Raw genomic sequence first — 14,034 nt, 5'->3', positions numbered from 1 at the left:
GAGAGAGAGATCCCCTCCCCATGGAATAGAGGGAGAGAGAGAGAGAGATCCCCCTCCCCCTGGAATAGAGGGAGGGAGGGAGAGAGAGAGAGAGAGATCCCCCTCCCCCTGGAATAGAGGGAGAGAGAGAGAGAGAGAGAGATCCCCCTCCCCCCGGGACAGAGAGAGATCCCCCTCCCCCTGAACAGAGAGAGAGAGAGAGATCCCCCCTCCCCCGGGACAGAGAGAGAGAGATCCCCCCTCCCCCGGGACAGAAAGAGAGAGAGAGATCCCCTTTTCCACCCCCCCCGGGACAGAGAGAGATCCCCTTTCCCCCTCCCGGGACAGACAGAGAGAGAGAGAGAGAGATCCCCCTCCCCCTGGAACAGAGAGGGAGAGAGATCCCCCTCCCCCTGGAACAGAGAGAGAGAGAGATCCCCCTCCTCCTGGAACAGAGAGAGAGAGAGATCCCCCTCCTCCTGGAACAGAGAGAGAGAGAGATCCCCCTCCTCCTGGAACAGAGAGAGAGAGAGATCCCCCTCCTCCTGGAACAGAGAGAGAGAGAGATCCCCCTCCTCCTGGAACAGAGAGAGAGAGAGATCCCCCTCCTCCTGGAACAGAGAGAGAGAGAGATCCCCCTCCTCCTGGAACAGAGAGAGAGAGAGATCCCCCTCCTCCTGGAACAGAGAGAGAGAGAGATCCCCCTCCTCCTGGAACAGAGAGAGAGAGAGATCCCCCTCCTCCTGGAACAGAGAGAGAGAGAGATCCCCCTCCTCCTGGAACAGAGAGAGAGAGAGATCCCCCTCCTCCTGGAACAGAGAGAGAGAGAGATCCCCCTCCTCCTGGAACAGAGAGAGAGAGAGATCCCCCTCCTCCTGGAACAGAGAGAGAGAGAGATCCCCCTCCTCCTGGAACAGAGAGAGAGAGAGATCCCCCTCCTCCTGGAACAGAGAGAGAGAGAGATCCCCCTCCTCCTGGAACAGAGAGAGAGAGAGATCCCCCTCCTCCTGGAACAGAGAGAGAGAGAGATCCCCCTCCTCCTGGAACAGAGAGAGAGAGAGATCCCCCTCCTCCTGGAACAGAGAGAGAGAGAGATCCCCCTCCTCCTGGAACAGAGAGAGAGAGAGATCCCCCTCCTCCTGGAACAGAGAGAGAGAGAGATCCCCCTCCTCCTGGAACAGAGAGAGAGAGAGATCCCCCTCCTCCTGGAACAGAGAGAGAGAGAGATCCCCCTCCTCCTGGAACAGAGAGAGAGAGAGATCCCCCTCCTCCTGGAACAGAGAGAGAGAGAGAGATCCCCCTCCTCCTGGAACAGAGAGAGAGAGAGAGATCCCCCTCCTCCTGGAACAGAGAGAGAGAGAGAGATCCCCCTCCTCCTGGAACAGAGAGAGAGAGAGAGATCCCCCTCCTCCTGGAACAGAGAGAGAGAGAGAGATCCCCCTCCTCCTGGAACAGAGAGAGAGAGAGAGATCCCCCTCCTCCTGGAACAGAGAGAGAGAGAGAGATCCCCCTCCTCCTGGAACAGAGAGAGAGAGAGATCCCCCTCCTCCTGGAACAGAGAGAGAGAGAGATCCCCCTCCTCCTGGAACAGAGAGAGAGAGAGATCCCCCTCCTCCTGGAACAGAGAGAGAGAGAGATCCCCCTCCTCCTGGAACAGAGAGAGAGAGAGATCCCCCTCCTCCTGGAACAGAGAGAGAGAGAGATCCCCCTCCTCCTGGAACAGAGAGAGAGAGAGATCCCCCTCCTCCTGGAACAGAGAGAGAGAGAGATCCCCCTCCTCCTGGAACAGAGAGAGAGAGAGATCCCCCTCCTCCTGGAACAGAGAGAGAGAGAGATCCCCCTCCTCCTGGAACAGAGAGAGAGAGAGATCCCCCTCCTCCTGGAACAGAGAGAGAGAGAGATCCCCCTCCTCCTGGAACAGAGAGAGAGAGAGATCCCCCTCCTCCTGGAACAGAGAGAGAGAGAGATCCCCCTCCTCCTGGAACAGAGAGAGAGAGAGATCCCCCTCCTCCTGGAACAGAGAGAGAGAGAGATCCCCCTCCTCCTGGAACAGAGAGAGAGAGAGATCCCCCTCCTCCTGGAACAGAGAGAGAGAGAGATCCCCCTCCTCCTGGAACAGAGAGAGAGAGAGATCCCCCTCCTCCTGGAACAGAGAGAGAGAGAGATCCCCCTCCTCCTGGAACAGAGAGAGAGAGAGATCCCCCTCCTCCTGGAACAGAGAGAGAGAGAGATCCCCCTCCTCCTGGAACAGAGAGAGAGAGAGATCCCCCTCCTCCTGGAACAGAGAGAGAGAGAGATCCCCCTCCTCCTGGAACAGAGAGAGAGAGAGATCCCCCTCCTCCTGGAACAGAGAGAGAGAGAGATCCCCCTCCTCCTGGAACAGAGAGAGAGAGAGATCCCCCTCCTCCTGGAACAGAGAGAGAGAGAGATCCCCCTCCTCCTGGAACAGAGAGAGAGAGAGATCCCCCTCCTCCTGGAACAGAGAGAGAGAGAGATCCCCCTCCTCCTGGAACAGAGAGAGAGAGAGATCCCCCTCCTCCTGGAACAGAGAGAGAGAGAGATCCCCCTCCTCCTGGAACAGAGAGAGAGAGAGATCCCCCTCCTCCTGGAACAGAGAGAGAGAGAGATCCCCCTCCTCCTGGAACAGAGAGAGAGAGAGATCCCCCTCCTCCTGGAACAGAGAGAGAGAGAGATCCCCCTCCTCCTGGAACAGAGAGAGAGAGAGATCCCCCTCCTCCTGGAACAGAGAGAGAGAGAGATCCCCCTCCTCCTGGAACAGAGAGAGAGAGAGATCCCCCTCCTCCTGGAACAGAGAGAGAGAGAGATCCCCCTCCTCCTGGAACAGAGAGAGAGAGAGATCCCCCTCCTCCTGGAACAGAGAGAGAGAGAGATCCCCCTCCTCCTGGAACAGAGAGAGAGAGAGATCCCCCTCCTCCTGGAACAGAGAGAGAGAGAGATCCCCCTCCTCCTGGAACAGAGAGAGAGAGAGATCCCCCTCCTCCTGGAACAGAGAGAGAGAGAGATCCCCCTCCTCCTGGAACAGAGAGAGAGAGAGATCCCCCTCCCCCTGGAACAGAGAGAGAGAGAGATCCCCCTCCCCCTGGAACAGAGAGAGAGAGAGATCCCCCTCCCCCTGGAATAGAGGGAGAGAGAGAGAGATCCCCCTCCCCCTGGAATAGAGGGAGAGAGAGAGAGAGATCCCCCTCCCCCTGGAATAGAGGGAGAGAGAGAGAGAGATCCCCCTCCCCCTGGAATAGAGGGAGAGAGAGAGAGAGATCCCCCTCCCCCTGGAATAGAGGGAGAGAGAGAGAGAGATCCCCCTCCCCCTGGAATAGAGGGAGAGAGAGAGAGAGATCCCCCTCCCCCTGGAATAGAGGGAGAGAGAGAGAGAGATCCCCCTCCCCCTGGAATAGAGGGAGAGAGAGAGAGAGATCCCCCTCCCCCTGGAATAGAGGGAGAGAGAGAGAGAGATCCCCCTCCCCCTGGAATAGAGGGAGAGAGAGAGATATCCCCCTCCCCCAGGAACAGAGAGAGATCAAGATCCCCCTCCCCCTGGAATAGAGGGAGAGAGAGAGAGAGATCCCCCTCCCCCTGGAATAGAGGGAGAGAGAGAGATATCCCCCTCCCCCAGGAACAGAGAGAGATCAAGATCCCCCTCCCCCGGGAATAGAGGGAGAGAGAGAGAGAGATCCCCCTCCCCCTGGAATAGAGGGAGAGAGAGAGAGAGATCCCCCTCCCCCTGGAATAGAGGGAGAGAGAGAGAGAGATCCCCCTCCCCCTGGAATAGAGGGAGAGAGAGAGATATCCCCCTCCCCCAGGAACAGAGAGAGATCAAGATCCCCCTCCCCCTGGAATAGAGGGAGAGAGAGAGAGAGATCCCCCTCCCCCTGGAATAGAGGGAGAGAGAGAGAGAGATCCCCCTCCCCCTGGAATAGAGGGAGAGAGAGAGAGAGATCCCCCTCCCCCTGGAATAGAGGGAGAGAGAGAGAGAGATCCCCCTCCCCCTGGAATAGAGGGAGAGAGAGAGATATCCCCCTCCCCCAGGAACAGAGAGAGATCAAGATCCCCCTTCCCCTGAAACCGAGAGAGAGAGAGATCCCCCTCCCCCGGAACAGAGAGAGATCAAGGTCCCCCTCCCCCGGAACAAAGAGAGAGAGAGATATACCCGTCCCCCTGGGATGGAGAGACGGGGGTGGGGGGGAGAGAGAGAGAGAGAGAACTTCTTTCCCCTGGAGACACAGAGAGAGACAGAGGAGAAAGATTCCCTTCCTGGAAACCAGGAAGCGGAGAAAATTCTATCTCCTTTCTCATGGAGAATTTCCCAGAGTAGGGGAGAGAGTGAGAGTTATGCCCCTGCTCTGATTTTGGCACCAGCTGCAGTCCTGAAGGAAGGTTTGGGAGTTTTTAGACACCCTGTAACCACCATTTCAGGGATATCAGATGAGTCACCAATTTTAGTATTTATATTGCACATTCTACAACCAGGGCAAATTAAAAAAAAAACTCAATTAAGCACTTTTTAAAGGGTGCTGACTGTTCCAATGTGATAGGTGATAGCTAATTTGCACTCAGCAAACTCGCCCGTAATGCACTGAGAGTGGTTTTGAGTTCTGGATGTGAGCTGATGTCTCTTTTCAAATAAAGTAATGATTGAATGTAGGAACTAATACATACACACAGGCAAGACACAGAAGTGTATGAACTTCTGTTTCCAAAAGAAAAGTGAATTCGATTTAGCATCATACAATATAGAAGAGGCCCTTTGGCCCAACGACAAAAACTACAGGTAGTTCTCCTATAACGTGGTAGCTGCGTTCCTGTGCAACACAGTGTTATAGAAAGTCGTGCATTAAAAATAATGGGGCCTATGGGAAAAACAGGGTTGGGGTGAACCACCAAAAATATCAGTAAATATCAAAACAAAAATAGTACTTAGCCCACACAAATGATCGCAAAGTCTAAATAAATTTTTAACTCCTATTTCAATGAAATAATACAGTAAATACTTTTAATTAAATAAATTAAATAATGTCCATTTGAAATTTGCTGGTGCTGGTCCAGCTACTGAATTCAATGGTATTTAAATGCTATCATGTCTCCTAACTTTAATTTCCAGCGAATAAGTCACTTCATAATGCAGGTAAAGACATTCAGACAATGGGATTTCTCCCCAACAAACTTATTCCCAAAAACATTTTCTAAAAAGAAGAGGAAAGCAGGAAATTTTCTTTTGATGAGAGTAAAGTCTTTTTTTAAAGGGGTTGGGATGCTCTGAACAGCAGGAGATTTTGATGAATCTTAGGTTTCAGAGAGGATGAAGGGCCGTGACTCTCAGATTCTCTCACCTCCTAACCCCTTTCAGATGGAGACTGAGTGAACTTGGATTAGGTGTAACTTGAGGATGGGTGGGGTGAGAAAATTTGAGGTTCGCCAGTGGTCTGTCCTTAGTTTCACACCTCACCCCTTCCACAAAAACCTTGTCTTGTTAAGTCACCATGTGTTGAAGCTTCAGACAGCCAGCAACTGAGTCTCTGCTTGACAAAAGGCCCTGCTTACTCTCCAACACTCGCTGGACATCACTGCATTTGCCGCTTATTTTGCTCCCTACATCTCTCTCTCTCTTGCTGCTTGCCCCCCAACTCCATGCATGATCCCAATAACTATTCCAGAAAAATATTCCATTGTTCGCTTCCCTGAGAGCAGTGGGAGTTGATCTGGGATGGGGTTCTTTGATGCAGAGTGGTGTGGTATTACCCCCGAAACATTTAAACCGTTAGTCCTAGGAGTAGGTTTGAGGCTCTCACCTTGTTTTTCTCCCTGATGGAAGCGAACGAAACTACCTTAATTGCGGATAGAAGCAAAAAAATACATGCACATAGATGACAATCTGTTGCAATAGATGCACCAGCAGAATAAATCACACCCAGCTAGTATTACAGGGGATGGAATAGCGCAATAACCAACAGGATTTTCACTTTATAAAAAGAGGTCCACAATTCACAAATTGCATTACAACCAAATTGCGTTTACAAAACATGGGTTACAACAGAACTACTTGTACTCAACAGTAGTCCCACCTTCTCGTATGAGGCCCATAGTCTTGAATGTTGTGACATTTCAAGTGCTCTAAGTACTTTTTAGAAGTTGTGAGGTTGCTTGCCTCAACTAACCTTTCAGCCAGTGCATTCCAGTTTCCCACCACCCTCATGGTTGAAAAAGAATTTGCTCAAATTCCCAGTGAACTGCCTTGTACCTTAAAATTATGCCCCCTTGTTATCGATCCTTCAGCTAAGGGAATGGCTGTTTTCTCCCCATCTTGTTCATTCCCCGCATAATCTTATATACATCTATCGTATCTCCTCTCAAGCCTTCTTTGCTGTAAAGAAAACAATCCGTTCTTATCCAGCCTCTCTCCATAGCTAAACTGCTCCACCCCACATCACATTGTGTTGAAACTCTCCTGTGTCCCTCATTGCTTGCCAAACATCCTACATCTGTGTTGTCATCTGTGATTCTGTTCCAGTGCCGAAGTGCAAATTGTGATTTTTTTTTAAAAAAGTGGATCTCGCACTATGGAACATCAAATGCAACTATTCTCTAGTCTGAACACTGTTTCAGGTCAGAGTTAAAGTCATACAGCACAGAACAGATCTTTCATTCCAACCAGTGTTTGCCAATAATAATCCCAAACTAAACTTGTACCACCTGCCTGCTCCTGGCCCATATTCCTCCAAACCTTTCCTATTCATGCACTATCTAAGTGTCTTTTAAATGTTGTAACTATACTCACATCCACGACTTTCTCAGGAATTTCATTCCACCCTCTGTGTGAACAAATTGCCTCTCGTGTCTTTTTTAAAATCTCTTCTTACCTTAAAAATATACCCCAGTATTGAAATCCTAGGGAAAAGACACCTACCATTAACCCTATCTCTACCCCTCATGATTTTATAAACCTCGATAAGGTCACCTCTCAACCTTCTATGTTCCAGTGAAAGAAGTCCCAGCCTTTCTTTATAAATCAAACCTTCCAAACTGACAACATCCTAGTAAATCTGTTCTGAACCCTTTCTAGCTAATAGTATCCTTCTTATAACAGGCTGACCAGAACTGAACACAGTACTCCAGAACATGTCTCACCAATATCTTTTACAACCTCAACATAATGTCACAACTCCTATACTTAAAGGACTGAACAATGAAGGCAAGTATGCTAAATGCCTTTTTAAACCAACCTACCTACCTGTGATAGAATTATCTACCCCAATCCCTTAGTCCCTCTGTTTGAAGGAAGCATACAAACAATAAGACTAACCAGTAACTCTGAGCTCTGATGGTATTAATTTTATAATCCAAAATTACAGCAATTACAACACTTCAGAAGTGCTTTTTTAGCTATAAAGTGCTTTGCGACTTACTGAGGCAATGAAAGGCTTTTGTTTTTTTCCTCGTTGAGCATCGCCGTCAAATAAACATCCATTAGTACTTGCACATTGAACATCAGTTGATGAATTGAGGTCACAGTCAGCACCTCCCTATATACAGCATCCACATGTTAGCAGACGTTGTAAACTCAAAGCCCTCCTAATCCAGAGCTGAAAATAATTCCTATTGGGTCTTGCCACACTATCATCGTGTAAACCGCATTTATATTCATGCAACATTTCTCTTTTTTGTTCAAAATAAAACTGTTTCATTAGTGAGAAAAATGGCCCTGACTCAAGTTTCAAGCACCAAGTGTTTTGAAGGATACCAGAAGGTGTATGAACATGACAGGTAAGTGAGTATAATCAGCCTCAGCAACAGGCTTTCTTTTCCAATTAAATGTTTTATTGCTGGGATTCCTTTCTGTGATTTAAGGTGTCAATATTTTTATCTCAATGCTGGTTAAGGTAAACAGTGGGAATATTATAACTCTACTACAGAATTCCATCGAATTTAACAGCACAAAAGTAAGCATGCTAACTCATTTTACCGGTGGTTTAAAACTGCCCTGTGCGACATGTATTTAGACTCTATACAGGTCTACTTTATTCTGTTTCATCTAAACCTACTGCTATATACAATAGATTTCTCTCTATACTAATCCAACTTCCATTTATCTCATGAAATTACACGTTCCACATTCTTCTCACATTCTTGGTTAAGATATTTCTTCTGAACTTTAATTGGATATATTAATGACTGTCCTGTATTGAGGTCCCCACACATACAAACATTCTTTACATGTATCATGTCAAACCTCTGAATGTTTTTAACAGTGACCATCAGGTTCCTGCCCAACCCCCACCATCACAACCTTCCCTTTCTAGGGAAAAAGTATCCTAGTTTGCCCTGTTAATTATAAACCTTGCAGTTCTGGCATCACCCCGTGAAACATTTTATACCTTTGCCAATACCTCCATGTCCTTCCGGTAATGTAGAGAACAGAATTGTGCACGACATTGGGAATGTGGTCCAACCAAGGTTCATACAAGAGTCACAAAACTTGTCTGCTTTCCAATTTTATTCCTCTGCAAATGAACCCAGATTTTGTTTGCATTTTTTAAAACACCTCAGTAACATGCTACTTCGAGTGATTTATATAACCTGTGGGTCTCTTGGATCTTCAATGTGATTTAGATTCCTGTTTTACAGTAAGTCTTTCCCACTTCAGAATTATCTATTAAAATTAATTTTGTCATCTACAGACCCTTTCTCCAAGCTTTTCTTTTGTCCCAGTCTTTGGTATGAACTACTAAATATATTTAGTTCACAGACACAGTGGTTGACACTGCTGCCTCACAACAGCACAGGCCCAGGTTTGATTTCAGCCTGTGGGGCATCTATCTGCGTGGAGTTTGCCTATTCTCCCCATGTGCGTGTAGGTTTCCCCTGGGTGCTCTGGTCTCCTCCTACAGTACAAGGCTGTGCAGTTTAGGTGGATTGGCCATGCTAAATTACCCCGTAGTGTCCAAAGATGTATAGGCTGGGTGAATTAGCCATGGAAGATGTCAGGTAATGTGGATGGGGTGTGGGTTTGGTGGGATGCCTTTTGGAGGATCAGTGCAGACTCGATGGGCTAAAAGGCCTCTGTCTGCACTGTAGGGATTCTATGACATGTGCCACCCAGTTTTATGTCTTTCAGAAAGTTTGTAATTGTACTTTCAGTTTAACAAGTTCTAATCATTTTGAAAACACTAATACAATGTAAGGTATACTTCTTGGCACAATAACAGTATCTTAAAATGCTAAAATAAATTTTGAACATTCTCGGTTAATTTGCAAAGAAAATTCTGACTATACTTCAGTATTGTATAGTTATATTCCAAGAAGGAAGAATGCTGTTCGAAAAGACTCTACAGTTTCCTTTTGATGGGCTTTCAGATTTATGTCGCAAGTAGTCAAGCAACACAGCTGTTCAGGTCTCACACTCAGTTTTCCCGAGATGGCTGATCAGTGTCAGTGGAGGTGTGCAAGGTTCAGCATTTATATCGGTGCCTTCCGGGATGTGAAAAGGAGTTTAACAAAGAGGGGTTTACTTATTGTGATCATTACTGATAGTCCTCATTGACACTGAGCGAGGTCACGATTGGCTTTGGCTACAGCCTATCTCTTGTGCTGACAATTAGGGAAAACTCCTGTGAATGTTGAGATATCAGGTGAGCAAGAAATGACAGTGCAATGTATCTCAGGCACCAATGCACTCAGGAAAAGAGAAGAGAGAATATCAGTGGGTTATAAAAACTCATTTCGTGTGTAGCATCCAGTCACTAATTTTTCAGGGATAATTCCATAATAGTGTTTTACATGCAAGACGTTCTCTGTCCTGACTAGTTGGACCAAAATCTCTCAGTATCAGCTGAGTTAGTCAGATCAGTTTAGAGTCTGTGTCCTAATTACAGTGTGTGGATCAAACTCCACATGTGGTAGGCTTGATTCTCTGCAAGAGAATCTTGGTCTGGTATGGATGAACCCCGAGACACTTAAACAGTTTTTGAAGAAATTAACCATCTGTTCCACGCCACACCCAGATGGCAGAATCCTGCTGCTGTCGGCGAAATCATAACTTGGTACAGTCATTCTGTTGGAGCCCTTAATTCTTTCAGCCTAGTTTAAACTCTCAGGAATATCGTTCATCTCCTTCGGTGTTCCCAGCAAACACAATTTAGAAAACTATCAACACCTCTGCAACTAAGTGCAGACCAGGAAAGAATGCCAATTTGAGAGTGAGTATTGAGAATGTGTTGTACAGTGCATCATTTGTGCAATGATACAAAATTTGATACATCAAGCCCCTAAATGGTTTATCTATTCAGTTCTGCACCAAACTTTCAGGCAACCCTCATCTACAGAAGCTAGAATTTGACATTCTAAGTTCATTTCAGTGGATTAAATTCACTTTCACGATACATCCAGCATGAAGAGACCCATCAGTACTACTTGTTCTTCAGTTACATAATAAAGCTGAACTTAATGATACAAATATTGTACAGTGAAATTTATATCTGATGGCACCTAATAACCATGTGACTTAATAGTTTTATGATCACTGGATCGATGAAATGTCTGGAAATGGGCGAATATGTTTCTTGTGATCCATATCCCTTCAGATGGTCTCCACAAGCCCACTCCTTAAATTCCCAGAACTTTTACTTAGTTTATTCTATGCACTGTAGTCCAGTGTCAATATAAGGCCAAGGATCTACTGCTGGTGGAAGGAGAAACCCCTTGGGTTATTCATTTCCTTGCATCCACTGCCCTTTGCCTCTGGAAGCAGCAATAAACTGTTTACACAAATGGTTTTTACCTCCTTTATTTCAGCCTGACTGGGATTTTGTTTTATCATCTTTGGCTTATTTGATGCACCATCAATACCGGGTAAAGGCCGTGACCAAAATGTGGTTGTGTAGCAACTGTACGAAGACAGAGAAACTTGCATTTCTGTAATACTTTTCACAGCCTCAGGAAGTGCCAAAAGCTTCATGACCAATGAAGTAACTTTGAAGAGTGATCACTGTTGTAATATAGGCATGTCTTGCCATCCACCTGACACTGTTCAAAATACAGGGAAATACTGGTATGATTAATGGATTATTTAGCATCAGTTTTCCCTGAACCTGATACCCTTTTTCAGAATGGGTGTAACAGGCTATCTGCTTCTTCAAATCACAAGTGCATAATAAATTGATGCTTTTAAATCTAGATGGGTGATCCAAAATCAGATTGCAAGTTTCTAATTGCTATTAGGGATTTTTGGTTTCTATAACCTTGAATATGTCCACTCACTAAATGGCTTAGCTATTCAGTTCCACACAGAATATTCAGGCAGCCATCATCTATAGAAGCTAGAATTTGACATACTTAAGTGAGTTCAATACAATGTGTCAAATTGAATTGTGGCCTTCTTCATTTTCACAAAACGTCCAATGTGGAGGGGCCCATTAGTGGAACTTGTGCTTCAATTACATAATAAATCTGAACTTAAGTTATTTTAATTTAAAATCAGCAGTGCCATACCCAGACTTCAGAATCTTTCTTCCTTTTCCACTGCCCTGCTCTATTCTAAAGGCAGGCTGTAAATGCGGCACTGTGCCTGTCCTGAAATCCTAATTGCCAGTACTGCTCTCTGAAAGAGTTTATTTTTTGGACCTGATGTTTTCCACAAGATTAAAATAGTATTTCCATTGCGTACCTCTGTTCATTAGTCTACAGACTCCAACACACTTAACACAGAATATTGTTAACATAGTATGTGTCATTTTTAATTATTTCTGGAGAAATATTGTCTTCATTTTAATGTTTCACAGTGACATGCACAATAATGTCCTCATTATTGGTTTACAGGTTCAGTGAGGAAGATGCAGTAGAGAGATTATTCGATTTCGCCACAAAACTAATGTGCTGTTTGCCCTCCAACTAGTATCATATCCTCCATCATTGCTTCTATTTATGCATGTAATCACAATATAACTGAGAACCTTTAGAATGATTTAACATTCTGTTTAACAAAATGACCTTAGAAATTATAATAGAGTACTTTCAGAACACTAAATTAGGAAAGTTTAACAAGATTTCAGCAAAATTTGGCTGGTTTGCAAATTGTTTGACCGTAACCAGACTGTAATTCAGCTGAAATCTCCACCTTTCTTGCAGCAAATTGAACACTGGATAGGGGCAGGAATAAAGCATGCTTGCTTCATGTCTGCTTTCAGATTTCAACTATATTTTCCTATCTGTTCCTCATTTTTACAATTTCCACAGAGAGTAAAAATCTCTCTATCCCAGCTTTAACGGATACTCAGCAATAGAGCTTCCATAACCCTTTTGAATGAAGAAATTTCTCCTCATGCCAGTTCTAAACAGTCAGCCCCCAGACAGTGAAAACAATGTGTTGCCTTCAGAACCGTTTATGTTTGAATGAGATTACCTGTCATTCTACTCAACTCAGGAGCATGTATGCCTAATTAACTCAACCCTCTCATCGTACAATAACTGTCTCATTCCAGGAATCAATTTTGTGATCCCTCACTGCACTGCCTCCACTGCAAGTATGTCCTTCCTTAAATCTAGTGACCAAAACTGCACACACTGTTCCAAGTGTGTACAAACCAAAGCCCTGTACAATTAGAGCAAGTTGGATTTAAACCTGTGTCCTGCAAAAAGGCCAACATGCTATGTGCTTTTTCCAATTGCCTGCTGTACCTACATGCTAACTTCTTAGATGAGTAAAGTTAAGTCTCTGAGGATCAACATTTCCAATATTTGAACTTTGAACGCAAAGTAGAATATCTTTTCATATGACAAAGAGATTAACCCCATGCTATTGTTTTTCTATCACAAGAATACAAGAAACACTATCTTTCTATCACAAGCCTCTCCAGCTTCATGTTCGGCTATTCACTAAGGTTATGGCTAATCCAGTTGTGGCTTCAGCTCCGCTTCTTTGCCTGTCTCCATTAATCCTTGACTCCCTTATCAATCAAAAATCTGTCAAACCCAGCCTTAAAGTATATTCAGTTACCCCAACCCCTTTACTCACTAGGGTAGAGCATTTCAAAGATTAATGAACCTCTGAGAAAACAAATTTCCCTTCCCTCCATCTTTAAATAAGAGGCCTCTTATTTTGAGATTCTGCCCCCTTGATACCCCCTGAGGGTAAACATCCTCTCAGCACCTGTCCTGTCAAGTTCTGTCTAAATCTTAGCTGTTTCAATAAGGTCACTACTCATTTTTCTAAACTCCATTGTGTGTAGGCCCACTCTTCTCCACCTTTTCTCATGGGACACTCCCTTCATGCTGTGACTCAATCTAGTGAACTTCTTCTGGATGACTTCCATTGCAATGCCCTCTTGTTGCCTACTCACTTAGACTGCCAGTGTCCTATGAGTCCTTGTCTATTAACCTTGTGTGTTTTGGAGCTCGAGTTGTACTGTATCTTCTGATTCCCCTTTGTTTATCACGCTAGTTGTATTCTCAATAATAAATTCGTCAAATCTAATGACCATTTTATAAAACCATCCAAAGATGTGCAGGTAAGATGGATTGGCCATGGGCAATTTGGCATGGGTTAGCAATGTGAAATGCAAGGTTACAGCGATAGAGTAGGGGACTGTGTCCAGGTGGGATGCTCTTAGGAGAGTCAGTGGCCTACTGCCACACTATAGGGATTCTATAATTCTATGTTGATTTTGTATGATCATCCTATGATTTCTACAAATATTAAGATTTCCTTCATAATAGATTCCAGCATTGGTTCAAGTTGCACTTTCCTGTTCACGCTCTCCCTCTTGAATAATAGTGTTACCAATTTTCTAACTTGCAAACTACTAGAACTACTTCAGAATCTAGGGAATTTTGGAAAAAAAACATAACTAGCGCATCCACTATTTCTGCAACTATCACTTTTACAAGTCCAAGGTATAGACTGATCAGATCCTGGAGATTTGTCACACTTTTTAATCCCTTGATTTCTGCAATATTTTGGCGGTATTATTGTTATCACTGCTGTTTGTTTTGTTTTTGATTCTGAAGTGGTCCAAAATTGCACCATTTATGATAGAAGGTTCTGTTGAT

At 45.0% G+C, this 14,034-nt stretch overlaps 1 protein-coding gene across 2 annotated transcripts in view; it reads left to right on the top strand.

Annotated features, from left to right (window-relative positions):
- esd (esterase D/formylglutathione hydrolase) overlaps nucleotides 1–14,034 on the top strand; it is a 45,095-nt gene that overhangs the window by 10,420 nt on the left and 20,641 nt on the right. Inside the window, exons 2-3 of one of the 2 annotated variants that reach the window (XM_060832917.1) lie at nucleotides 7,079–7,183; nucleotides 7,680–7,755. In XM_060832917.1, coding sequence (XP_060688900.1) covers nucleotides 7,111–7,183; nucleotides 7,680–7,755 — 149 coding nt within the window. In that variant the 5' untranslated portion in view covers nucleotides 7,079–7,110. The remainder of the gene's footprint in view (nucleotides 1–7,078; nucleotides 7,184–7,679; nucleotides 7,756–14,034) is intronic. The other variant, XM_060832918.1, reaches the window with a different exon arrangement.

The sequence above is a fragment of the Hemiscyllium ocellatum genome, chromosome 12 (genome assembly GCF_020745735.1).
Source record: "Hemiscyllium ocellatum isolate sHemOce1 chromosome 12, sHemOce1.pat.X.cur, whole genome shotgun sequence".
NCBI lineage: Eukaryota > Metazoa > Chordata > Chondrichthyes > Orectolobiformes > Hemiscylliidae > Hemiscyllium > Hemiscyllium ocellatum.
Note: the sequence above shows the minus strand (reverse complement) of the source record. Positions and strands in the feature narration are given on the sequence as shown.